Below are 27,978 nucleotides of genomic sequence, written 5' to 3' on the forward strand. Positions count from 1 at the left end.
AGCCGGTAGCCTTTGCTTCATGAGAGCCTCCTTTTTTGTACTTTGCACTCCAGGACTATAGCATCTACTAAAACTACAGAAAACTAACTCCTCTCCAACACACCCACAGCTCTGAAATGTGATCTTAAACCCAACAAATCATTCCATTTTTAAAAGGAATCACAACTATTCAAATATTTTATTTCAAACCAACATCTAAATATGAGTAAACTACAATTTTCTATGAACAGAAAATTGTTTACATCCTTCTTGATTTTCAGTCTGTGTGTTTTTAGTCCTGATGCTCGTGCTCCTGTCCAGGTATGAGCCAGCGGATGCTGTCTGCTCGCAGGATGGCATACACAGTAAAGCCAGTGATGAAAAGGATGGAAAAGACCAGCAGCCAGTCGATGCCCTTTACGGGGATGCTGGGGAGGGGTCCGAGGCGGTCCATATCTGTTACGTTTCTGTCAGGGCTAGCTTCAAACCCTGGAACAGATAGAGATTCTTAGCAAGCACGGCATGCTTAAAGAGCCTTCTTGGAATCCCTTGTTTATATTTCTAATTAGTTTTCATTGTGCTAACTATATAAATAGTTCTTCAATTTATTGATGGCAACTGATATTTAAAATTCAATGGTACAATCTTTTTTTTACACATGAGATCATCAACTTTACTTTCAGGATTACTACTTCCTCAAATCTGGTAACTAAGAGCAAAGAAGCAATCAAAACTACAGTAGATAAATTAGATCAGCAGCAAGTGAGAATTCCATGAGTGAACCCTAAAGTCTCCAACTAATCAAACAGATTTCTGACTGAATAGTTTATACTGTCGTCTGAAACACATAAAACTGTATGATTTAGGGCTCATATATGTACCTGTCTGGTTAGTGATGAAGGAGGTGAGTGTCTCCAGTGTTCTGTCGGTGTGGTTGAAGCGAGCCATGGGTTTGGCCCCCTGGAACAGCAGGATGTTGGGAACTGCCACAGTCCCAAATCTTGTCGAGAGGCTGGTGGAGGGGGTGGCATGACACACGAATGACAAATGTTATTGTTTCATATTCAGCTAAGTCTCTGATTGGATGTCTTCCTTTTTTTGGTGCTTGTTATTGTAAGTGCAATTAAAAATCATACAGTTGAGAGGCCAATCTGAGTCCTTGTTCAACAAGCTTAAACATGTCGACAAGAGCTATTAACAATTCATACTGTCCACCATTGGTATGTTTTCCTTAAAGCAGAAATTTGTTGCACTTGGTGTTAATCTGGACAAATAAATGCACATTGGGTGGGATCATCAATGTAGAACAGCACTCACAGGTACACACACATAATTAAAGAACATTCAGCACAAAACAAAATCATTGATGGATCCCTAATCAAATGAATTATCAACTGATTAAACTGCTTCTAGCACAGAGAAGGATAACCAAGCCATAGAGCACAAAGGCTTACGAAATAAGAAAATACCAGAAAAATGTGACCATTCACCTGCTGTGCTGTGAGGCATCCAGCGCTAGGAAATGCATGCTAGGAAAAACACGAGGCAGGGCATTAAAATGAGGTGCCAGGTTGGTTGAGAACTGGCACCAGACTGTGAAGAACAGCACCACAGAACACTCTGTGCTGTTACCATTGAGGAACTCCATCAGGTCCTGAAAGAGGGGAGGAACGTGCAACAGACAGGTTTAGTTCTCTGGCTATGAAACAGAAAAACCTTGTAATTAACAGTCTATTTATTTCAATACTAAAATGACCGCCATTCAGCAAAAATTATTCTCTTAGGTATTAAGGCTTGAAGTCATTACAATTATGAACACAGTATAAACTGCCTAAAAAATTGTGCTATATCTCAGTATTAACCACAGAGACACCCCACATCTATATAAAATAGTGCAGTCAGAGCAAAGTAGGGAACAAGATTTAATAAAAATCTGTTATGAAGATAAATTATAGCTAAAGATATTTACAGGGAATATACTTTATTCAAAACTTGATTCTTGTTCACATTTTCTTTTCAAATCAACTGCGCTTTGTGGTGAAGTAGTTCATCTTAACCATTAAAGCTACTGTGTGTCTTTTTAAGCTCTTACAAATGCATTTCAATGAAATTTGATGAACACATCAGCCTGACAGTAAACAAGTTAATTGGTAAAATGGCTGATAATAGTTCAAAAGAGTATGTGAGTATCAGAATAAATACCAGCCAGTGTCTCCCAGAATTAAAGATTTTTAACCTTCAAAATACAGAGAGAAAAGCACATGATGCTATTAGCTAAGGATGTAAAAAAAAAAAAAAAAAAAAAGCTAAAGGAACAACCAATGAGAAATGGTGACCGTCTCAAAACTTCACCCGTTTGGTCTGTAATGAAAAAAATCAAATGCATACGTCTACGAATACAATAGTACTCTATGGTTATAAAACTACATTTGACTTCCACAAATGTTTGTCCAATACTATATGACAGCTAGATAATATAATGGATTTCTGATTCTTGGCTGATTTCTAAAGCAGTCAGACAACTGCACACCCCTTCCCACCGATGGGCATGTACACATTCAGGAAACTACATGAATACCTGTGAAGCATTGAGGATGTGCACAGTGAAGTTGTCCATTCCTGTGATGTTCCTCTTGTCACAGGTCACCTTGTAAGTCTTGGTGGTCTCTGTGGTGTTCTGTTCCTCAGCTGGTGGGATGTCTGTATGCACCATGTCAAGAGTTACCTGGACGTAAACACCAAAGCAGTAGTCAGCTTCTGCACTGCTCAACTCATTTCTGTGTTAGTTTCAATTTACAAAATCAGACTTCACGACGACTCAACTCAGCTTTATTTCTAGAGAGCTTTTCAAGCTGAAGTGCAACACAAAATATCACATTTTTTGCAACGTTTCTTCAATAGCAATAAGTATCTTCCTCTCCTGTCCCTGATCAATCTTCAAAAGCTTCAATTCATGTTGTTGCACCTCTGGTGACTAACCTGCTGTGATGGTTCTGGTCCCGTCTCCTCCAGTGACGTTCCGTCAGCAGCCAGAGCAGGTGAGACGCACTGAGCACTGTTCTCATCGCAAGGTGGGGAGAAGCTGGACTGGAAGTCCTTCACATTCTTGGGAAAGAGTGCCTGGATGTCTGACGGACTGATCGGCGTTTCAGTCCCCATGACAGCATCTGCGATCTCAGCTGTCTTGAACTGCCTCTTCGACAGAGAGTCCAGGTCTTCAGACTCCACGAACTTGGGATTGTTCTCCAGGTCGGACACTGTATCCTCTGACAGGATGAGCTCCGGGGACTCGTCATTCTCTGAAAAGAAAAAAAAGAAACAACACAAAAAACAAAGTGATCATTATATTAGATATTTCTTTCATGGCTGTGCCTGCATGGTCAGACACTGAGAGAATAAAGATGAGCTTCTTTCAAAAGACTATCAGAGCCTTAAACAGTGCAATAACAATAATAACCCTGAAAGACATTAAACCCCAAAATATTCACTTATGTCTATATTCATTTTATATTTATATTCACCAAATAAATCTTCTGTAATACTTTTTAAAATTGTGTTTAAGATCCTTTATGTATTTAAATGCAGGCGTGTCACATCATGGCCTGATCGCAATTATTGACCAATTTGCAATTATTAAAATTGTTTCCATTAGTATAAAAATGGCAAGATGAAACTCAGAGAATATTTTTCCACTGTTTACAGACCATTCTTTAGCTACAGTTTAAGGGCCTCAACCAGTATTTCGCAAGGAGGATAACATCTCAAATTCAACAGTCTGCATTTCAATGAGTTTGTATTGACATAATGTAAGTGATTTTTTTATTTACTATACTTGTGACTGTTCTTTACAAATGCGAAATGTATGTGATGCTATTGTTTTTATCTGGTCTCTTCTTCTGTAAACGGGACCTAGCTCGTGTTTTGCTTATCTTATTCACTATTCATACAAATTTCTGATAGCTCAGCCTTCATACTCAAGTTATGTTAGCTTGTCTTTTTTTTCTGTATTACTAGCTAATCAATTAAAATCATGAATCATTAGCATGTAACATAGCTAGCTAACTGTCCTAACTATCTTAGCTAGTTTAAATTAAAGATCAGTCTATAAGTGTAATATTATGCAACGGGTTGACCGACAGAAAAATACAAGCTAACGTAACATGCTTTTCTAACATTGGGCACAAATATGAACCTATTTAACAGACATTAACACTGGTTCGCACCGTTTGGCTAACTAGCGGTGGCTGTCAGTGTCCTACCTTCTGCTCTCACAGACGAAAACCTCAACACGTTAGAGCTATGCAACATAAATATCAAAACAACTGTTAGGGGAAGTTTATTTAATATCCCCGACATAATTTATTTTCTAATACAACAACAAGAGACAAATATGCGACCGCCCCAACATGTTGAGATGTGAGGGAATGCTGTTGTCTCGTCCTTAGGAACAAATAACTGCCGTTGTGGCGGAAGAAAATAAATGACGCACTGCTAAATTCTGCTTCCGGGGCGGGTGAAATCACGTTTTTTTTTATTTAAATAAAAAAAAAATAGAAGTAAAAAAAAAAAAAAGGATGACAATGAGCAGCATGGTGTTAGATATTTCATCAAATAGTCCAGTACATTAACTGTATTTCAGGCAGAAAGAGTGGTGATTGGTGGTCCTCTGGATTTTCTATAAGAATCCGTACAGATTAGGTTGTTTTCAGCAGGACCGAGCTCAAATCGTGTCTTAATAGATATATTATATGGTATATGTCTATGGTGTCAGTGGCAACCAGGAATGGCACTTCCGGTGGCAATGGTGCCGCAGCCTTGCCACGGCTGCTGTCGATCCTGATTTTCCGCGAACAGGTTGTCAGTACATAATATATAATTACTTTAAAATGATGATGCAGTTATTGGTTGTTCTTTAATAAACAGTGTTAGACTCATCTTTTTTGTTTGTTTTTTACTATTTTGGTATTTTTATTTTTTTTAAATTATTTTTGTTTTATTTCTTGCTGCTTTTGTAGCATAAAAAAATCTCCATTGTGGGACGACTAAAGGTATTCTTATTCTTATAATACAAAGTTACTGCATTTATTTGAAATGGAAATGATGTCTTGTATAGCGTTATGTGTATACAGAATATATTTTAGCGTCCAGCAAAACATGCTTAATCACGAAGAGCTATTCCACAAACATTCGGTTTATTATAGAGCATGAATGGTTACAGATAGTCGTAACCACGCCAAAAACAACGACACACTAAAATGATAACTTGCTTGACCCTCAGCTCTCTCACTCGCCAGAGTCGCCACAGCACAGGCCTCAGGCCTTCACCTTCATGGAGTTTTATTGCCTCAAGAAGAGCCCAAAACCAGAGATGAATTTTTAAAATATTCTTCTCAAATCACACTGGATCCTAATTCAGCAAACTCAAATATATCCCTGAGCGATGGAAGCAGAAAAGCAACATTAATAGGGTCTGACTGGACGTTGCTACTGCTGGGAGGTGACATGGGAAAAGGAGTCGTTTCTCCACAGTCGCCTCAGGCACGCTCAGGCCGGGAGATTGGACCGAAAAACAAAAAGTTTTCAGTGCAATCTGTTGGTTTTCTTAGCTAGGAAATTGTTTTTGAATTGGCTCTATATGAACGAATTGGATTATTTTATGAATTATGATTATTATTAATTAATTGAATTCCAATTGGCTTGAATTGGACTTACTATCTAAGTGCCTTGAGATGACATTTGTTGTATTTGGCGCTATATAAATAAAAATGAATTGAATTGAATTGAATTGAAAGTTTTAGTTGCAGTCACATACAAGCAGATCAATAGTACTGGGACCAGGGAGGAATGTGGATTTGGACTAAATGATAAATCATGAGCGTTGATATGTTCAACCACTGGATATGAATTCAGCCATAACAAGATTTTCACTCCCATCTCAGGCCTTCAGTCCTCCTGAGTGGGCCTGTATTTGGATCACAGGGCTGGCACTCTGTCTTTCTACAGCATCTCTGAAACCATGACTCTCCTCCACAGAGTCCAGACCAGGTTCACTCAGCCTCTCTATCCTGGATTCCATGTGATACTGGAGACACTGCTGAGCTGTGTGACTTGAAATAGACAAGAGGGATTGGTCTGTGTTGTTGTGCTCTAGTACATGATGTGAGGCAGTGTGACTGCATTGCAGAGGTCAAACACTGTGAATGGGACTACTTTTTTATTATTATTATTCATCTGGATTTGGTTTGTTGCTTTGGAAACAATCATCTGATCGAATGACTTTACCATATGTGAAAATATAATTGTAGTTCAATCATAAATGATCTACTTTATACAGTTAAATATTAACTTAGTTGTAATTTACATAGACTACTTTTCTTGTCCTGTGAGCATAGAGGATACACATTCCCTATAAAGGTCAAGTAATGATGCTGGAAAATAACTTATGGAGGAAATTAAATATCTGTAAAAATGAAAGATTTTTGGAAATAGTCATTAATAAAATAAATAAGCAGTCCAACATCCAACTAATGAACAAGTGATGACAATTACCATCAAGTTATCATCTGTAAATGTGTAAATTGTTATTATTTTAGAGTGGAAGATTTTATTTGATATATCTGTCCTCATCCCTTCACAAATCAGAATATGTTAACACCCAAAAAGGATAGTTTTTCTTTATTAAGTTCATCTTGTGTCTCACACTCAAATGCTCAAAATTCTTTCCTTTAAAGAAAAAGAATTTCAGATGCGCCATCAGAGGATGTTACTTTCAGGTTTATTACACAACTTTTGAATATTCCACAACAATCATGCAAGAATTAAATGGGAATTATACAAAGGTTTACAGGCTTCGCCAATCACACTTCAGGAATAACTGGTCTTCACTTCTGAAAGCACAAATGTGAGGTAATGTTGACCAATACTGAGGGTGGTGAAAGACAAAAAGGGCGGAGAACAGCAACAAAAAAAAAATGTATGACTGTGATTTGTGCCAGCATATTTTTAATTTAAGTTAAAAAAAAATACATTGAAGTTGATAAATTATTGATTCTCAAGAACTGTTCAGCTAATTTTCTAAAACAATACCATAATTCATATCTTTCCTGAAAAGTCCCCCTTGGATGTAACACATTGTCCTTTTATTAAGTTTATTTTACAAAATAACTGAAGCTACATTAAAAACATGGAAAATGTATTGATTTGAGATCACTTGGGGTAACCTAACTGTTCTTATACCATAGCCTTTTTAAAAAAAATTAATTTAGAGACTAATTTGTTCTAAATAGCAACAGAGGAATCCATTGTTTAGTATAATATGACACAGGCATTGTGTTGCAAAGTTCTGACTAAATTCTTACATCTCAAACACTTGACAGCTGACAAAATCATTTCCAAACATTTTAGCATTTAATCTCGAGCTTAGCAACATTTACACGTCTCAAGATGACTGCCAAGTTGAGATAAAACTTTCCTGCCTAGCCAGTGTCTGTTTCTGCTACTGGATAAGTCTCTCTAAAGAGCTGAAACCTGTTGCTGGGGTTCTCTTTCCATATTTTGATCTGCCATTGTACTGGAAGGTGAGCTTGCTGCAACTCCTACAAGAGTTAGTATTTGACGATAGCCACCAGCCATCATAAATGTAGTTATTTATGCTTTTTGTACTGTCATATCAAAATGTCTGCAGTTAAAAACCGCTATGTAGCTAACAGTGTACCCTGTGAGTGAGTTTATCCAATTAAGATTACAGCCAAGCAACTTCATAAACTGACACAAACATAAAAAAAAATCATAAAGAGAGACAACCAATCACCATTTCAGCCACAACCTTGACAAAAAAAAGTATCAGTTAAATATCAAACATGGCTACATAATCTTCATATAAAAAGGACACTACTTTTAAAGCAGAATAAAAGATGAATATAAAAACAGTTAAACATACGGAAGTTTACATTGTCAGTTTATAGATGTTTAAAATGCATTCGTGAAACTGGCATTTTTTCATTATTTGAGCATCAGATGCAACCGTTTGTGGCTTTGAGGCGAAGCAATAGTAGTATTGTTTATGGAATAGCACTCTGTGAGTGCTTTTTTCATTTTACAGAGTATCTTTTCTGGTGAGGTTAGTTTGTGAGATGTTGGCGCATTTGTGAGACAAATAGCAAAAATGTCTGTTGTCTGTTCACATTCTTTGGTTAAGTAGGGTCCAAAAGCTATATGTATGTGACATTTTTCAGTATGTGGTTTCACGCTACTCAAATCATCAAAACAAGAGACAAAAAGGCCATTTATGCAAGTTTAAAAAAAATACAACAATAAAAAAAGGTGATAGTATCAAAGTTTCCACAGTAGCCTACAATACATACGACATATTATTGCACCAAATTTAACAATTCCAAATTGTGTCTGAGAATAATTGTGCAACCAAAACAAGCCATTTTTTCGCCATTCTCTGGATTTTAGTTGCTATATATTAATAAAAAGGAAAAAACCCATCAATGTTCAAAAATGAAGCCTACTAAGAGAGCTAACTTGAATAGGATATCCAAGGATATATGTGACTATATGTGATCTGTACTGTATTTACAGAGCATTACAAGTGTTTTGAAATAACAAATAATAAACCAATATAACTAATGAATCTTTTCATTTCTTAAATGATTTGATATTAGCATTTCACAAAAACACCAGTTTCCAAACGGTTTCAAGTGTTTTACACGATTATGAAAATGTACCTTTAAAATACAAACATATAATAAATAGCAACATTGAAAACAGACATGTGTGGAGCTTGCCATTGTTAGAATGAAGAACATGGATTAAACATACATTATTCTATGGTGAAGAAACTGCAGTCTTGTCAGTGATGATCTGACTTCTTTACAATTTATCATCGAAATGAAAACTGACACATTTATCTTGAATGCCAAAACAGATGCTTTCAAAATGATCATGTGTTATATGAAATTTTGTATAAAAAAAAGAAAATCTCATTACACCGTAACCTCCTACACGATTTACAGTCAGTGCATTTGCATACACAATTATGACATTTGCATTTGATAGTTTAATTAGTAACCCCATTTGTATCACTGTTTACAAAACAGCAACCAAAACAAAGTAGTGCTTTTGGTGACAAACTAAATTAGAATGAGACAATGATCCCTTTTAAAATAGAGCAATGTAGTCTTTCTATATTTGTGTATATCTGTTACAAGTTTACATTAGACCACATTTCCTTGTAACAGTTGGGACTGTAAAGACGATAACCACAGAATAAAGCGGTAGGACAAGGTTGGAACAGAAAGCATGATCACATTTGCAGTCTTACTTATTCTCTTCAGATCTTTTCAGATTTCAAAAGCGTATTTTTATGGTTTAAGATTTATTTTAGGTCCTCAGCTGTTGCTATATTGGAGGCAAAACTGTACGTGAATGATAAGTAGAAGAAGTGCCTCACAAAAAGCATAATTTGGGTATCAGCACTATAACAAAGTGTCAAAAGTGTCAAAAATGATCAAACTGCATTCAGCAGTTTGAACAGGCTGACAGAAACCGACAGAATTGAGAAACCACTAGAGAAAACAAATTTGTCATTCCATCAATTTTTTTCTATTGGCCAAAATAAGTGATCCAAGACTTTACTGTCATGAAAATTGGTCCAGTTCCAGGCAGAACCTGCAGTACAAACACTGTTCATCCTAATGTTTGCAACGTCCCTGTGAAGAAGGAACACAGTAACCACAGTCTCCAATGTTTAGCATGTAACAGAGAAACAGGGAGCGCACTGGGCATATGTATGCCTAGTTAAAAAAACAAAACAAAGGACAGTTACATCATAAATAAAGAAAACAAAAACAGCCTTACTTCTCACATTCAGTAAGTTGAGTGAGTTATTTTGGTGATATCTGCATGCAAATAATACACAGACATATTTCGAGGTGATGTTTAGAGTGAAGACTACCCCATTGTCCAGAGGAGTCACTTTTCTAGTGTTAATCATAGAGATGAGTAAAGCTTTCTCATCCATCCTTTCTTGATCGTTTAAATTCTTTGTCTGAACAGTAAAAGTGAAAATACAACAATATCAGCTAATTCAGATTGCAAGCTGGAGTGTGATGAACATTAAAAAATACATTCTCGCCTTGTTTTGTGGCAGCCTGGCAGATTTTACGTAACTGTGGCCATCAGTCCTCTCAGCAATGTCTTCTTTGTTGGCAGCAGTTAAAATGCAAACAATATTATTAAATGAATGTTTCATTGGTATTAAAATGCTACATGTAACACTAGAAATCAAGCTTCCACTGCAGTTGTTAGATAAAAGCCTCTTGCTCAATGTTTTTATAACCAAGAAATACAGCAATGTGTAGAGAAACCGTTAACACACAATAGGTCTCCAGAAATAGCACTGAAAAACTAACTGGAATTATATCAGATGGCAGGCACACAAATGACAACAACACGAAGATTTTAAAAAAATCCCACTCTCAGCCTCACATGACATTGGGAAAAAATACAGTCACCCCTAATATACAGCAGGAAACCTGCCTGTGTCTATTATTCCAGCAGTTAAGGGTGAAGTAGAAACAGTGCATCTTTACTCATTAGCTGTCTTCTCTTTGCAGGGAGGTTCACAGAGGATGTCTTTATGTGGCAGTGGATAGGGGAAAGCTGCTCCACTGCAGGTGCTACTGTAAGCCAGTTTGTTGAGGCGAGATAGGCCTTTAATGCTGCCCGGAGGCCGTCCAGGGCTGACTTTATAACCTGCAGCTCTGGTTGTACCAAGTGGCCTTCCTGGGCTTGTCTTAAACCCAGCGGCTCTGGTGGTGCCTAGGGGTCGCCCGGTGCTGGTTCTGTATCCAGCTAGCTTGGTGGTTCCCAAAGGCCGCCCTCGTCTGCCTGACTTCCCGACACCCTTGCTTTTTTTCTTTGCATCATCCGGCACTTGCTCGGTGCCTTTCATGCCTGGTATTTTTCCTGGTGAGTGCGGGTCACTCCCAAGAACATCCTGCCTCTGGCACACCATGGGCTTGTGGCTCTGGGTGGGTAAAGCCATGGGAGCCAGCGTCATCTGGAGGGAGGTTGGAGGAGGAGGAGGGTAGAACTTGTTGGACTGTGAGGTGCACAGGTCAAAGTGGGAGGCGGGGTGGTGACCGTCCTCTGCGAGGCATGACGGCCTGCTGCTCATGCAGAAGTCACTGCTTGTCACCTGGCGCATCATCGTGCGTTGGAACTAATAAGTTATCACATAAAGACAGTAAGTTAAGAGTCAGTGATGTTGCCCAAGTAAAACAATACCAGGTAAAAAAATAAAAATAAATAACAAAATAGATACAAACATCAAAAAAAAAAAAAAAAAAAAAAAAAAAAAAAAAAAAAGCATTCGGATGATACAAAAATAAGTGTTCCTATCTTTTTATGTTACAACTGTAGCCTGTAATTCAAATGGATTGATATGAAGCCCCTAAATAAGATCTAGTACTACTGATCAACTTCCAAAGTCACAAATGATTTAATGTCCACCTATTTGGACCTTAAGTAAGGTCCACCTATGTGCAATGTAAGTGTCACGTGATTACGGTATATAATTCTTCTAAAAGGCCCAAGAGTCTGCAACACCACTCACCAAGAAGTACGACCAAGCAAGTGACACTTTGAAGATCAAGGGGCTCTCGAAACAGGTCAGGGACATAGTTGTGGAGAAGTCCAAATCAAGGTTTGATTGCACAACAAAAAACCATTAAGCCCATTATCACAAAATGGAAAGAATATGGCACCACAACAAACCTGCCTAAAGAGGGCCGTGCACCAAAACTGACAGACCAGGAAAGGAGGACATTAATCAGAGAGGAAATAACCAGACCAAAGGGAATCCTCAAAGGGCCGGGAAGCTCCACAGAGGACACTGGTGCATCTATCCAGGTTCTCCATAAAAAAAAAAAAAATTTTAAAAAAAGTGGGAAACTCCCCAAACATGGAGAAGATCATCATCTCGTCAAATGAGACTAAAACTGAACTTTTTGATCATCAAAAGTGTCTGGTGTAAACTCAACAGCTTTCATCACCTCAAAAGCACCCCCTGCCCCCACAGTGAAGCATGGTGGTGTTGGCATCATGCTGTGGGGAGGTTTTCCATCAGAAGGGACTGGGAAACTGGTCCGAACTGAAGGAAAGATGGGTGGTGGTAAATACTGGGAAAGTCTTAAGGAAAACTTGTTTCAGTCTTCCAGAGTTCTCAGAGTGGGACAGACCTGTTCGTTGTGTACCCCACCTCTTGTTCAGTGGTAGCTGGGGGAAGAGGCAGGGTATTCCCTGGACCCTCACGACTCTAAATTGGATTAAGCAGGTGTAGAAAATGGATGGATTCTAATGGAATAATGAAATGCCCCTTTTTAAAAAAGTGAGGCCACTGGCCACTGGCCACTGAACCGCACAAGTCTGAAGCCTAAATAATAGTCTACCTTTATCCAGTAGCACAAATGGTGCCGTCACAGATGTGTTACCCGTGACATGTCCACTAACGCACCCCCTGATGAAGCTTGCTCCCTGACAATGAGTAGTGTCAGTCCGCTGATAATGAGCCCAATCAACATTTTATTTGTTCTCTTTGACTTATTTCCCATACAATGCAGGATTTTAATGACTCACAAATCGTTGCATGACGCTTTTAGCTATTTAACACTAGAATGCAGCTTATTTCATGACGGGAGAGTCATTTTTGAAAGGCCTTTTCTCAGAGAAACGCGACCCGTTTACCTGTCGCTCAGAGAATAGACTTTAAAACAGCTCTGCTTGTGTACAAGTCTCTTCATGGTCAAGCGCCAAAGTACATCTCTGACATGTTAGAGCCATATGAACCAACTCGGGCTCTGAGAACCTCAGGGAGGGGTCTCCTGCTGGTGCCCAGAGTCAGGACTAAACAAGGTGAGGCTGCGTTTCAGTTTTATGCTCCTAAAATCTGGAACAGCCTTCCAGAAGATGTGAGACAGGCCTCAACTCTGACAATGTTTAAATCCAGGCTGAAAACAGTTCTATTTAGCTGTGCATATGACACCTGAAAGTATTTTATCTGCACTCTTCACTTTTAAATTAATTAATTAATGATTATTTTTTTTATTTCCCCCCTTCTTCTTTGATTGCTTATAACTGTGTTTTAATTGTTATCTTTTAAATGCCTTGTCTTTATGTAAAGCACGTTGAGTTGCCTGTGGTATGAAATGCGCTATATAAATAAAGATGCCTTGCCTTGCCTTGCCTTGAGGACAAGGTAAGTGCTGTAGTAGTGCCTTTGAGCAAGACTTTTCTGTGGAGGAAACAATGAACTCTTTCATTATGATAAACCCCATCACACATAAATGCATTGAACATTTTTTTTTTTTTTGTCTGCACAGCTTCAGTTGACGGTGCCAGGCGCCCAAAACAGAAAGAGGCTATAAATACTTTAAAAAGCCAAAAGGAGTGACTGCTGCGGATGAATCCGTCTTCCGGCGAGGTGTGGACGTTACTACCACAGACACTGTAACGTCTGTAGTAATATCCATTCACAAAAATATGCACATGGATTCCGCATCTTTGCGTCCAGACAACAAAAAACGTCCCGTTGCCCCTTTAACGTTAACAGTAATGGCTACATTTAGCTTTGCTCTGGCCCCGAATAACGGTTTAAACCTTCCGAGGGGAGGGGGGGGGGGGTTTAAAACCGCGACCGTGCCGCGAAAAGTGCGCATTTACCTCATTTAGATGGTAACATTTAAGCGGTGGAATTAACTGAAATACAGCTCGACCACCAGCTTTCTAACTAAGGTCACTGTACCTCGATTGTTCGCAGATCTCGGAGCAGAAAGGGTTGAGGAGAAAAATGATCTTTCATCCCTCAAAGCGCGAGTCGGTCCATTTTCCCCCGTTTTTCCGCACCACAGGACGTCGGCTGGCTAGCAGGTAATCACCACATCGAATTGAACGACGATGAGACGCAAGACTGTTCAGTTGGGGAGGCTTTTTTTTTTTTTTTTTTATCTCCCAGCTCCAGCGGTTTGGATACGGAACGCAGCCATTTTCCATTAAAAATGATTAAGACAGCAGAGCAGTCTGAGCATGCGCGGAACAGTAAACAGAGGCGGTGGGGTTGTTCAGCTTCTATTCCTCTTGAACCACTTTCACATGCAAACGATGTTGTCACAGCAAAGTAGAGAAAATTCTCATTTGACTCAGTCAGACGAAGCTGAAAAGGCTGCTTTGTTTCTCACGCCGTTGTCCTCATGTCGAGCCACACTCCAGTGTTCATGCTTTCCAAACAACAACCCATAGCCACTGATAAATCATATAAAATCGAAAAGCTGTTGAATAATTGACATTATTAGCCCTTACAAAGCTCAGTATCTGAAAAGGTTTTTTTTTAAACCCAAAGAGCTGGGCAGATCCAGCTCATTTCCTAAGCAAGGTGTCGTTGTTGGTTTTTTTTGGGAGGAAAAATAAAAACAGGTTTCATCTGTAGGTTTCTTCATGAAGACAATGGTTTTTAATAAATCTAACCAAAACACAACATTAAAGAAAAATCTGTCTCCTATTTAAAGACATATTACAAATAGCTCATTGGAGAATTCTGCTGGTGTGCTTGACACTGTTGGTATATGACATTTTGTTATTTGTAAGTATAAAAGGAAAAGAAAAGAAAAAATTACTGGACAGACAAGTGAAGCTCAAAAAAATAAAATAAAATAAACTGGTGTAATTGAACAGAACATTATCAAAATATAGACTAAAATGTTTCTCAGCCATGTTGATGAAACGAAAGGTAACAGGATGGTGAGTGATGGCAACTCCTCTGTTGAGCCTTGTTCCTCCTCTACAACACTTTGTATCGGCCTTTGCTTGTCGGCTGGTAGGAGTTTTGCTAAGAAAGGAGAGAGAAAAAAAAGAAGATATTTTAAAGATTTGTGCTACAGTCTGTCGTGGGTCCTCTTTCATTATATAGTGGCAGGAAAATACTGATGTCCAGTTGTAGAAGATACTTACTAATCTGATGAGCTCTTCTTTGATTAGCCGGGTAATCTCGGTTTTGGCTTTCTGCACAGCCAGTTCATTTGCACCTAGAAAACAAACATCAACATTCGATATGTAGCGTTATTACACAAAAGAAAACATAGGTGTACAGCAGGAGTGCACAAACCCTCTCTTTGAGGATTTCAGTCTATTTTGGTCCAGCAGCCGCAACCAACAGATGCTGCCACAACAACATATCCAGCATAGCATGTGGCAGGTGACAGGATAGTACCAGTTCAGACACATTTTTTTTATCTTTGATACGTACTCTCAATAGCCAGATAGATCTTGCGTTCTCCCTCTTTGGGCTCTTTGCCTGGAGGGAAATAGGTTCCCCTGATGGTGATGGCAGCTTCAGAATATTCACCGATCCTCTGTAAAGCCTCTTTAGAGGTCACCTTCCACCGGGCCGTCTGTTGAGAACAGAAAGGGAATTTTGTGTGAGAATTTCTTTCCTCACCTCACACTTTACAAGGCGTCTTTCTCTACAAGGTAGAAAAGTAGTGAGTGACGTGACTAATGTGTAAATTCTGTCAAACACATTGAAGAAGGGGTTGTTTAAAAGGCTGTGATGTTTAACTGTAATGAACAAAGAGGCTTCCAAACATTAAAATAATCTCCCTTTTGTAGCCTGTGCATTTCAAATGATTTTATTATTTATATTGTCGTAAGATAATGGATAATAAAAGTTCTACAAAAAACTTTAGAATGACTTCAAAGCAAGCTGAAAAACTTTTACTCTGGTTTAAAGTTTCAAGATCAAGTTACAAAAAAACAAACAAAAAAAAAAACAGGAACAATCGGAGATAAATACTTGATGCAGTAATGAAACAGGAACATTTAATGAAAAAGGAAGTCTTTTGCTCTGTAACCTGCATGTGACTGATCTAGACTGCCACTACTATTACTCCCTGAATCCCCACCTCCACTAATAAAAACCTGGCTGAGGGTAAAGACCAAAAAAAAAAAGAGGAACCTGACGAATATGTAAGAACAGCTGTTCGCTGTGTGCTGCTGACCTGAGGGAAGTCGTTGATCTCCAGCTCCTCTTCGTATCTCCTGACCGTCTCGGCCTGTTCGGCTGCCTGACGCTCCTCCTCCAGCTTCTCCACAGGTGTGTAGTTCAGCTTGGCGTTGATCTTCTCAGCCAGCTGCTCTGCGATGGTCTTGGCTGACACAGATGGTGTCATGATGGGTCCACCACGCAGGATGGCGTTAGTGGCCTGCTGCATTACGTCCTGCATACAGAGAGAAAGGAAGTGTATTTGCTCAATGCGTGGAATGAATATATCTGAAAAAAAATCCTAAAAGAATGCCAGGCAGAAGAAAAAAGAAAAAAAAAGCTTTGGCCTGTTTAAAAGACCAACAAACTGAGGACAGAGACAGAGTACTAGGGCTGTCGCGATAACCGCAAAATGCAATCACCGCGGTGCTGAGAGGACCTCCGCGGTGCGTGTCCAGACCACCGCACGCCCGCTTGCACGCGCAGAACAACTCGAGAAACTAAAAGGGTTTTTAAGACTGCACAGTAGATACAAAGCGACTGACAGAACTGATACTTTTTTTAAGCCAGCACAGTAATAATGATACATTGTATATTCCCCGCAAGGCAGGAGAAACACATTAACACAGCGAGGTGCCGCGTTTCTGTCGTCATCTTTGCATATAGGCACTGCACACGCACACACGTCTGCATGCTACTCGTTGTGGTCTCATTCTCCCTCAGCAGCTGATATTACAAGAATATGCCTACTCAGTGTCGTAGCAATAGAAGTTAAAATAAAATGCAGTGGCCTACCTTTATCTCGGCTTTACTCCTCTGCCTAGTCCGGACACTTTATGGCTTTGAATTTTCCCTAATTATCCATGTTTAACGTTGTAAATGCGACCGTCTAATATCAACAATAAACTAGCTTCCACAGAACCACAGCTTGGTGTGCACATTTGCTGTTGGGAAATACCTGATCATATCAACAAAACTGTGTAGGTAAAAAAAAAAAAAACATTTAAAAAAACGTGCCGTGCCAGAAATAAGCTCTAACAACTTCGCGGAAACAGTTAAAGTTCAGCTTGGGTTGGTTGGATGGCGGGCAGTCTGTTTAAAAAAAAAACTGTATCCCGGACACGTGAGCTCAACTGCTGCACTGATCTGCTTCGTTTTCTCCGTCATTACTAAACGAAACGTGCGCAGGTCTGGAACAATGTTGATATTTGCCATGTGGCACTGGCAACAATGTTGCACAACTGGGGCATGCGCTGCTTGATCTCCGCTATGTTGGTCTGTGAGCGAGTAAATGACAGGCAAAGCAAAGTGAAATGTCAGAATCGCTGGGAAAAAAAGACGGATTATGCGCTCGATTTTCATCTAACATTGCGTGTCGTGGAAAGTAGCCTAAAAAACAAAAATGCGATATCACCGCATACCGCGCTGTTGAGCGGCTATGAGTCACCGCGGTGGGAATTCCCTCACCGCGACAGCCCTACAGAGTACTATATGAAATCAAGTCCCATCATCAACATCATGATGGCACTAGAAGTTGTACCTGAGCCTCAGCCCCCAAGTTCTTCTGAGCGTTGATCTTGAGAGCCAGCCTTTTGGCCATCTCCAGTTTCTGGATGTTTCCAGCAGACGCTGGCACGACGCCTGGCAGTCCTCCAGGAGTGGTTGCTGTGGCTGAGACGGCTCCGGCTTGACCTGCAGCAGACCCGGGTGCAGACAGATCCTTCACCCTCTTCTTAGAATTAAACATGCTTTCGATTTGCTCCTCAATCTAAGGAAGGAAGGAAATTATGTGATGATCCTGTAAACTGCTCCTGTATTAATAGGATGCAGGGTACAACATTCTGATGTTACAAAGTTAATGAAGGAAAAGATAATTAAGAAACATTAAAAGGTCACTCACATCCAGAGCTCCATCTTCATCATCAGAGTCCTGCAACCCGAGAGCAGCTTTCTGCAGTTTCTTTCTCTCATTAGCCAAAGCATGCTCCGTTTCATCAAACTTGAACCCTTTGCCTGAGAACCCACTGCTGCTCTTAATGGTCTTACCCTCCTGCATAGAAGGAATGAAAATAAACAGAAAGAGAAAAAAACAGTAGATTCAATTTTCACTTTGAAAAACAGTAAAATACTTTCTTACTTAATGTGTCTCTTTTCTATCTTTTTTTGGGGGCTTTTTATGCCTTTAATGTTAGGGCAGTTGGAGAGAGACAGGAAGCAGGGGGCAGAGAGGGGGAAGACACGCAGCACAGGGCCGCTCGGTGCGGGACTCGAACCGGGGCCAGCTACAGCGAGGACTGTAGCCTCGGTACATGGGGCGGCAGCTTAACCCACTACACCACCGACCGCCCCTCTCTTTTCTATCTTTTGAATTCAGCCCATTTACTCTGAGTGATGTAATACAGAACATCAAGCTAGCAGCACTAAGTGTAAAAAAGGCTTAACTATGGAGGAAACAACAAATGAGCTAGAACGGTATAAATCCCTGGCATCAAAGTTCTCAAGACTCTGGATTTGAGTAATCCAAACAACCAGTGCCACTGTGTGCTGGTAAAATGTTGGCAGCAGCTTTATCGTACCGCTTTCTGTTGGTCTTTAAAGGAGGCCCAAAGCTGTTCCAGTTCTGGAGGGACCAGGGAGCCTGACAGCTCCAAAGCCTTGATGATGTCACCAGCGTAGCGAACCTGATCCCCGGTGATGAAGGTGTAGGCGAAGCCCTACGGAAGGAAATAGATGTAGAGAATATCCACTGGGACTTAAATTCCGTTTCAAGTTTTTCTACAAGGTCATGAATAACCACTGAAAACAAAAAAAGTCAAATTCAGTTTAGTAAACACCTTCTACCAAATTTATATTGCGCAACGGCAAAAACAACCGCGTGGTCTTTTTTATCCTCCCGCCCCAGGTATCATCCCTCCTTGTTTAAACCTGGAGCCTAAATGACCTACGATGCAAATTAATCGCAGACAGTTCAAACGTGATATATTATATAATAGTTAACCGCTAGTCTGAAACAGATGAGACTAGAGACCAGATTTTGATGTGTAAAATGGAAAGCGACTGACCTTGTTGCCAGCTCTGCCTGTGCGTCCTGCTCTGTGGACGTAGTCCTCATAGTGGTTGGGACAATTGTAGTTGACCACCAGGATCAGCTGTTTGACGTCGAGGCCTCTGGCTGCCACAGAGGTGGCCACCATGAGACGACATACTCCCGTCTTGAAATCGTTGATGATGCTGTCTCTGTCGTACTGATCAATTCCTAAAGAGAACAACAACAAAAAATGTAATCTCAAACGAAGACATATGGGGGATTGCTACTTACTACCTGATGTAAGTGGTTCCAGATGTTTCATGGTGGAACAGTGAAATCCTCCAATAAGTCTAACAGACTCATTTTCATAATATTCTTGATCAAAGGCCAGTGACTTCAAAACCTTATTTCCAACATCATGACATTTGATTTGGTCAGTGGTTTAAAAAAAAAAAAAAAACTGACAATCATTCCCTCAAAAACTAAAATCAGAACTCGTGTTGATCTAATTTTCAACACTGGATTTTTTTCCTCATATTTAGGCACTACAGTATCTGGGTTCTTAGTACATGCACCAAATTCCTGTGAGCTGCAGAAAACCAATGCCCAGAAAATTCCCAACTAAGAACAAGTGTGTCACTCGTCCAGCTGTGGCTTCGTACCTCCGTGTAAAGACAGGCAGGGATACGAGGCTTTCATCAGGTCTTTAAGGAGTCCGTCTGCGTGCTCCTGTTTGTCCACAAAGATGATGACAGATCCTTTCTCCTGGTAGTGACCCAAAATCTCCAGTAGCTTCAAGAATTTCTTGTCCTCGTCGATCACCAACTGCAGGAAGAAAAGAAAGCAAAAAAGGCACAGAGGGAAAGAAAAAAATAAACCGTCTGATTTTATTGGGGGGGAAAAGGACACTCTCAAACAAAATACGTCTGAACTAGAATAGTGGTAAATTAGAACTGGAGCTGATCTGCGTGGACGTAAAAACCCTTTACCACGTGTTGCTCCACGTCTGAGCAGACGACGCTGCGGCCTCCCACCTGCACCTCGATGGGTTTTGAAAGGATCCTGCGAGCCAGCGCCTCCATGGCTCTGGGGAAGGTGGCTGAGAACATGACCGTCTGACGGTCTGGACGAATATTGTCCACAATGCGCATCACCTAGTGGAACAAACGGACTATGTGAAAGTGCAACAGACAATTGAATTTTTGTAAACTCATTTGTTTTTCACCCTGTTCCTCTACGCTTTATTGGATGAAAACTACAGGTAGCTTAAGAAACCGGTACTGCTGGGATAGTTTAGGACTTGAAAAAAAAAAAAAAGAAATATATAGACCCGAAGATTTATTTCCTCCTCATTTGTGCCGGTTTTCAGTTTCTGAATCATATGTTTGCAAGACGAATGAACACAGAACAGCTCCTGCTTCCTCTGTATGCAGCATTTCATGTGCACCCACCTGGGGCTCGAAGCCCATGTCAAACATCCTGTCTGCTTCATCCAAAACCACATATGTAACCCTGCGCAGGTTGGTCACCCGGCCTATACACCAAGGAGAGGACGAGAAAAATCAGTCAACTATGAAAGGAGTCGGGCTCTAACAAGCACCCTGCCTTCTTAGAAAAAACAAACATGAAACTAATCTGGCAAACACAAAAAAAAAAAACATTTTTTCAGGATACAACTACTTAAGGGTACTTAACAACATCTTCTTATTATAGAACAATTTTCTTAGGGCCGGGGTTTTATGTTATTGCCATTTCAGACAGTTTATTTCTTTGCTTGTCTCTGGTCTTGCGTACCATCTCAGGGGCACGAGGGACCTGTAAAAGTCAGAAAACAGCCTCAAGATACATTAAGAGATGGAGCCCCATCAAGCATTATCTGACCGAGCGCCTTTTCACCTACAAGGGAAACATATTACAGATTACCCCGCATGTGTGGAAACAACAACCTTCATTTATAAAAAAAAAAAAAAGTTCTCAGGAAAGTACCAGCAAATGTAAGTTACTTTCTCAACACATTGCTACTTTTGGTTCACATTTGTGTGCAACGGTTCACCGTCATACAAACACAAGAGCTCCATCTTAAAAAGAGATTAATGAGGCAAAGTATTACAGGTGTGTGATGTGTGAAAAGAGATTCAATTTGACTTTTGAAACATTTAAAACAAGCAGCAATGTAGACTCCTGGGTGAGCATTAAAGCTTCTCTTATTGAACAATAGAAATCACAGAACCTAACCTTCCTAAATCCCTGGTATGATACTTATCAAGCAGTGTGACTGTTCTCAGCCAGGAGACTAAGGAACCATGGAGGCAGCACCAGGTCCACCTACCTGTACATGCCCTGATCTTCAGGAAACACACCACTGTCTTGTAGATATGACTGATCCCAAAAGCAGTCGAATAATGTCAACAGTTTAGTAAATGGTACTGGTTTGGATCATTACACACAATGTCACAGTTTATCCAGTCAGACTGTGAGGGTGGTGGGGTGAACTCACCGCTGTTGGCCCCCAACATGTCGATCATTCGTCCTGGAGTGCAGACGATGATCTCAGCTCCTCTCTTCAGTTCGGCAATCTGCAAACCCAGGATTAATGAAAAGATTTTATTTTTTTTAAATCATGATCCTCAATCTGCACTCAGCAAGGGTAACTTCCTAATTAATTAAATAATCGTTCCGTTTAAGATGCATCAGACAGTTTGTGTTGCTGGGGCATTCAGATCAGCATTTGGTACCACTGACAGGTGGAGTGCCGCTGAACCCATATGTACACTAGAGCCTGGCTCGGGCCGGATTTTTCTGTCCGAGCCCGGCCCTCAACCGACAGAAAAGTTCTCAAATCCGACCCGAGCCCGAGATTAATTAAAATATTTGTGTCCGAGCCAGCCGGAAGCCCGAGACCAGTGACCAACGCAAGACAGCGCACCCTAATCAGTAAATACACATTGGTGACAGCGCACCATTATCCACCATAATCCATTATAATCCATTATAAAACATAGGCTACACATTAATGGCGGTGCACCATAACAAATGCACAAGCACTCTTCGACCAGAATAAACACCCATTAAACTCAATACAGAGAGAAAAAAAAGTTGACTAATAAAACAGTTGAAATTCTCATTTTCCACGACTTTCAGTTCTCCAGAAGCTATTTTTCTTTTAAAGTCCTCCATAGCGCTTCCAGCCAACTGAGCTCGGCTGCACTGATCGCACGTGTTTAATGTAAAGTTGTTCGAATGTTCGATATGCGTGCGTGCGCACCGAGCATGCACAGACCACAGATGCACACAGATGCATGCTGCACAGCATGAGGCACGAATAGCCTACCAACATTTTCATTTATGCATATTCAATTATATATGTTCATCACAAAAACTGACGTTTGCAATGAACTGAAACCTGTCCTCTGGCTGTTTATAATTTTCACGATGTCTGCTTGCTTTCGAGCCCGACCCGAGTCCGACAAGACATTCTAATTTTTTGTCCGAGTCCGGCCCGGCCCGTCGGGTTCCGACCGGGCCCGTCGGGCTTCGGTCGGGTTGCCATAGGCTAATGTACACACACACATATTTGCTCCACTGCTGGAATTTTTGAGGGAACTATACCATACAGAAGGTCTACACTTAACATGCAGACGCTCCATTGCAACAGTTGATAATGAATACAGTGCAGGAAGGACAGCAAGCACACAGGAGGGATTTACCAGCAGCCTATAGTTGGATGTTTCACTGTGTACAGAAAGACGTAAATGAGTTTCATCCGTTTAAGTTTGTTTCCACAAAAAAAAAAAAAAAAAAAAAAAAAAGTACTTTTCAGAAAGTTAATTTAGTCACATACGCCTTTGTTTCAAAATCTTGAAACACAGCAGATTAGCAGATTTTTCAGTGTCATTTTAGGTCTTGTTTTTAAGGGGGAGAGAGCACCACTAAGAAGTTATTATTATTGCATCAATAACTCTGTAGTACATAGCAGAATTAGTACAATCTCAGCTAATAAACATTTCAAAAGGTTTGGAGAGATTTTAGGGATAAAAAAAGGCCACGGCATGAAAGGCAGTCTTAGATGATGAATAATAACATTAAGACAGAAATCTACAGCACTGCACGCAGTATGTAATGAATACATTCTCGAACAACCAGATTACTGTAAGGTGATAAACCCCCCCAGGAAATAAAAGGATCAAGTAGCATCAATGTGAGTGTTTTCACCTGTTCGCTGATGCCTGTGCCTCCATAAACACACACCACCCTGAGTCCCAGCGGTTTGGAGAACTTCTTGCACTCCTTTGTGATCTGCAGAGCCAGTTCTCTGGTCGGAGTCATGATTACAGCTGTTTCAGAGAGACAAAAACACAATACGTATTCCATCTGTTGTCATTCGAAGCGTAACATTTATACAGTCTGATACGGTGGACTTGCGGGAGCATAAACTGAGGTACACTGGATTTAAATGACTCTTAGGATAGCTTACACTGGGGAGACATTAAATGCCAGTGTGCTATTATCACTATACAGAGAAAATCATTTCAACAACCTTTCAGTCATGTACTGAGAGCTTTCATCCTCCATATTTGATACAGGAAGTATAAACGTATCTGATCCTTACAGATGGGTCCCTCCGACTCCTCCAGTGGCCTCTGATCCATGATGTGTCGGAACATGGGCAGCAGGAAAGCTATAGTTTTGCCGCTGCCAGTCTTAGCAATCCCAATGAGGTCCCGGCCCGACATGATGGCAGGGATGGCCTGAACCTGGATAGGCGTGGGCTTCTCATAGCCATGCCTGGTTACGTTTAAAAAAAGATTTAAAAAAACAAAGCTTACACCTATACTATCTTTTCATAAGTCATTATTTCCATTGCAAGGCGTGGACATTGATAATTAAAACACTGCAACCTTGTAGTTGCATAATCTGTCACACAATTAATGTCTTGATGTCGGTGTCTGCAAACTCACTTCTTGAGGGCGTTGAGGATCTTCATCGACACCCCACACTGCACCCAGGTCTTGATGGGTTTGGGGCACCCCTTTCCTTTGACGACAATACCTTCCAGTTCCAGCCTGTGCGCGTTCACATCTGTATTTATGTTGGTTAGAAAAAGAAAAAAAGACCGGCCCAACAGGCAGGTGTTGGATTTGCAGTGAAGGAAGGATATTCAGAATAGAACAATGCTGTTAATCATGTGAATGTTGAAGATTAAACATATTAAATACTGGAAACAAGGATTATTATTAAACCATTATCAGCTGCCTAAACCAGCAGACGCATCACTGTAAACGCAAAAATTTTAAAAATAAGTAATCAATTTAACCAAATAATTTCAATTATGTATATATTGTATTCTTTTATATCATGTATTAGTGTGTATAGATATATGCTGTTTTAGTACAAAAACAGTTCTGTTCACTGACCCTCTATTGTCATCTTGGCCAGCTCAGGCACTTCCACATAAAAGTTCTTGCGGTACGACTCATACTGGATCTTCCCATGGTCAACGGGCTCCAGGATCTTCCTCTGTTTGGTCTGGAAGCCCGTCAGAGCTGTCTGCAGGTCCACCTCCTCCTCCTCTGACGAGTACTGCCAAAGATCACCAGCACAGTCAGCAAGAGATTTTCAGTCAGATACGTTTTTCATGTAGCTTGCGAGCAAAGAGAGAAGATAACTATTAACCCTCGCAGACACACCTCCATAGCATCCTGGTCATTTTCCATCAGTTCGCCCTTCTTCTTGTGTGTGTTGGGTCCTTTTTTGGTTTTAACAACTGAGACCACTTTGGTTACCGTCATCGCTCCTTTCTGTGGATCAGAAAACACGCCTATCATTGAGCAGCAGAGGATGAACCACATCTGGTTCAATATGAACACACAAAACAGATGATGAGAACTGACGAGAGAAAGATACGCACACAAGGAAAATACTAACAAGGAGCAGTGTCCAGTCTTTCCACAAACTAAACAGTAAAGTTTTATAGCTGATGAAACAGTTTTAAATGATTAAGACTTCTACCTTTAAAGTGATGCAGTGTGTTGTTTTTATTCTCACCTTATCATTTCCTTTCATGGGTCCTATGTTGAACTTCTTCACCTCCTGTTTGACCTCCTCCATGTAGGCATCCAGAGGATCCACTTCATCCTCCTCGGCCTGCAGCTCCATGGGGATCTCCGTCTCCTTCTCGCCCTCCTCTTTCTCCTCCTCCTTTATATCCTTCGCTATGCCCTCCCCCTTCACATCCACATCTTCGTCGTCCTCCGCCTCCATCACAGCTGAACCCTCCTCATCATCATCTGAAATGAAGAGTTGGTAAGAGCTGGTTTAAAAAAAAAAACTAATTTATTAATTATTAAGCAAACTAAGTAAAAGATCTTAACAACATTATAAATATTTTATTTATAAATATTATAAATAATTAACAACATTTCAAGTGGCACTTAAAGTGATACTCTGGAGTAGATTCACCCTAGGGTCATTTGAACCGTGATATCCAGCCAAGTAGCCCACCCAAAGTTTTTTCGATCTTGGCTGAACATCAGTTGAGTTACTGAGTTATCCCGAATAGCTTCGTACAAGGGTTAATGGATCCTGGCAGTATCTCCAAAATTACCACACTAAAATCACATGCCATGACACCAAACTCCTACAGTAGTACAAATATGGTCTGTACTCACAAAACGATGCATTTGGAAGTTTGAAAATATTCCAGGAGTTTATTATTATCAACACAAGCCTAATAGCTTCTCTGCTGCTAAAGCTGCGTCGACGTCACTTCCTTGATCTGGGAGCTTCAAAGTAAGATGAGGGTTGATCTACTACTGTAGACAACAAAACAAGGCTGCTCAATTTCTCCATTGATAAAATAAATTCACAACTATACAACATAAAAAACCATAAAAAATCATGTAGAATATAGCATATTTTGTTGTCTACAGTAGTAGATCAACCCTCATCTTACTTTGAAGCTCCCAGATCAAGGAAGTGACGTCGAAGCAGCTTTAGCAGCAGAGAAGCTATCAGGCTTGTGTTGATAATAATAAACTCCTGGACTATTTTCAAACTTCCAAATGCATCGTTTTGTGAGTACAGACCATATTTGTACTACTGTAGAAGTTTGGTGTCATGGCATGTGATTTTAGTGTGGTAATTTTGGAGATACTGCCAGGATCCATTAACCCTTGTACTAAGCTATTCGGGATAACTCAGTAACTCAGCTGATGTTCAGCCAAGATCGAAAAAATTTCGGGTGGGCTACTTGGCTGGATATCACGGTTCAAATGACCCTAGGGTGAATCTACTCCGAACTATCACTTTAAAGTAATTTTGCTGAGGTAGATATCTTAGCTGATTTTCGGGAATTTTCTTTTTCATAGAGACATTCCTGTTAGCTTCCTCACCCTCATCATCCTCGAGGCTCCATTTCTTGCCCTGCTTCATCTCCTCCAGCTCTTTCTTGATCTCTCCAATGTTTTCGATAGCCTTCTTCCTCTGCTCCTCTCTCCACTTCTCCACCCGCTCCTTCCTTTTCCTCATCTCCTCCTCCAGTTTGTTCTGGTCAAAGTCTTGCTGCAGAGAAACAAACAAAAAAAAACCAAGAGATGTTCATTCATTCTCTACACCCACTTTATCCCGTTCAAGGTCGCGGGAGGAGGCCAGAGCCCATCGCAGTTACCATTGTGGAAAAGGTGGGTTACATCCAGGCCATCAGTCAATCTCAAGGCGAGAATAAGAGATATTCTCCCCCTAGTATCAGCAGGCAATTCTAAGTTTGTTGCAATGGCAAAGAAAATTTGTGAAAAACAGAATCCATGGAACTTACATCTTCAACTTTCTCATCTTCTTTCTCCTCTTTAACCTTTTTCTTGTCAGATACGGGGTCGAGGTTGTCTTTCTCTTTGCTCTTTGCCCTGCAGGCAGATGATAAAAAGAGTTACAGAGAAAACGCGGACCTGTCCGATGTTCACAACATCTGATCAAATGAGACAGGGTGACTTTTTGTCAAGCCGTTTCAACTTGAACAATAACTAAGAATTAATAACTTTAAATTGATCACTCTGTACTTCTGAAAGTTAGCTCCAAAATCCTCGTTTAGTTGTGTAACTACATGAAATGACGAAGGGTTTTTGGTAACCAACGGCGGCAGGTACATTATGAGAAAAAGACTAACTTGTCATCGGTTTTCTTGCTCTTTCCAGGACTGCCTGATCGGGACCTGCGGGCTCGGCTCCTGCTGCCCGACCTCTTCCTCTCACGGCTCCTGGATCTCCTCCTCTCTCTGCTCCTGGAGCGCCTGAACGATAAAAAACGACAACTGTAAAGGTACATAAAAGGACAAGAGGAAACTATTAAAGTATAGCTGTGCATACAGTACATACCTAGGTCGTTTTCTGTCCCTGGATCGGGACCTCCGGCGGTCCCGGCTCCGCGACCTGTCTCTCCTGTTTCGGTCTCGGTCGTCTTTTTTGGAGCGTTTGTCCGGGGAGCGGCTGTTTGATCGGCTGCCTGACCGCCCCCGAGAAGCCGAGCGTTTCCTATAATGTCTGCAGGCATTACACAAATAAATAGATAAAAAAAAAACAATAACGTTAACTCTAAGTGGAAATCTCTTCATAAAATCATATGCCTCAACTGTTTCAGATGCACTGTAAGGAAACGTGCGACGGCACTATCTTTAGCTAACATGCTAATGTTAGCTAAACAGATTAAATTAGTTATAATGAATTTTATTGGTGATAGAAAAGAATGACCATTGACCTTTTCAGTTGGACATACCTCGACTCACGACCCATTCCGACCCTACGAGGTTTGGTCTCGTAAAAATTCAAATTCTTGCGCAGAAAGTAACGAATTTCATGCGTTGAAGGGTTGTTTGTGTCTTTCAACCTGCACGTCACTAAACAGCGACGGATCAAGCTACAAACTGATAGTACGAACA

At 40.5% G+C, this 27,978-nt stretch overlaps 3 protein-coding genes across 4 annotated transcripts; all 3 read right to left on the minus strand.

Moving 5' to 3' along the window:
• Positions 1 to 146: 146 nt before the first annotated feature.
• On the minus strand, positions 147 to 4,446 carry txndc15 (thioredoxin domain containing 15). Its single transcript, XM_075487275.1, has 6 exons — positions 4,239 to 4,446; positions 2,959 to 3,278; positions 2,558 to 2,704; positions 1,470 to 1,633; positions 861 to 991; positions 147 to 468 (listed from the first exon to the last, which is right to left on the minus strand). Exons 1-6 carry the CDS (start codon positions 4,333 to 4,335, stop codon positions 272 to 274), a joined length of 1,056 nt encoding a protein of 351 aa, XP_075343390.1. The 5' UTR covers positions 4,336 to 4,446; the 3' UTR covers positions 147 to 271.
• A 2,287-nt stretch (positions 4,447 to 6,733) lies between these two features.
• On the minus strand, positions 6,734 to 14,071 carry c16h5orf24 (chromosome 16 C5orf24 homolog). The gene is made up of 2 exons (XM_075486630.1): positions 13,790 to 14,071; positions 6,734 to 11,209 (listed from the first exon to the last, which is right to left on the minus strand). The coding sequence occupies exons 1-2, from the start codon at positions 13,844 to 13,846 to the stop codon at positions 10,574 to 10,576; spliced, it is 693 nt and encodes a 230-aa protein (XP_075342745.1). The 5' UTR covers positions 13,847 to 14,071; the 3' UTR covers positions 6,734 to 10,573.
• Positions 14,072 to 14,458: 387 nt separating this feature from the next.
• Positions 14,459 to 27,939, minus strand: ddx46 (DEAD (Asp-Glu-Ala-Asp) box polypeptide 46). 2 transcript variants are annotated; one of them, XM_075486632.1, is made up of 23 exons: positions 27,816 to 27,939; positions 27,419 to 27,583; positions 27,211 to 27,333; positions 26,863 to 26,950; positions 26,441 to 26,609; positions 25,095 to 25,336; positions 24,737 to 24,847; positions 24,464 to 24,629; positions 24,008 to 24,128; positions 23,659 to 23,834; positions 23,262 to 23,383; positions 21,547 to 21,625; positions 20,501 to 20,583; positions 20,039 to 20,203; positions 19,712 to 19,874; positions 19,084 to 19,277; positions 18,598 to 18,735; positions 17,922 to 18,071; positions 17,562 to 17,789; positions 16,038 to 16,256; positions 15,287 to 15,431; positions 14,992 to 15,065; positions 14,459 to 14,869 (listed from the first exon to the last, which is right to left on the minus strand). In XM_075486632.1, the coding sequence occupies exons 1-23, from the start codon at positions 27,830 to 27,832 to the stop codon at positions 14,822 to 14,824; spliced, it is 3,186 nt and encodes a 1,061-aa protein (XP_075342747.1). In that variant the 5' UTR covers positions 27,833 to 27,939; the 3' UTR covers positions 14,459 to 14,821. The 2 variants fall into 2 exon arrangements, with proteins under 2 accessions (XP_075342747.1, XP_075342746.1); XM_075486631.1 differs by having other exon boundaries at positions 27,798 to 27,939.
• Positions 27,940 to 27,978: the final 39 nt, after the last annotated feature.

Source organism: Odontesthes bonariensis, chromosome 16 (genome assembly GCF_027942865.1).
Source record: "Odontesthes bonariensis isolate fOdoBon6 chromosome 16, fOdoBon6.hap1, whole genome shotgun sequence".
NCBI classification, from domain to species: Eukaryota; Metazoa; Chordata; class Actinopteri; order Atheriniformes; family Atherinopsidae; genus Odontesthes; species Odontesthes bonariensis.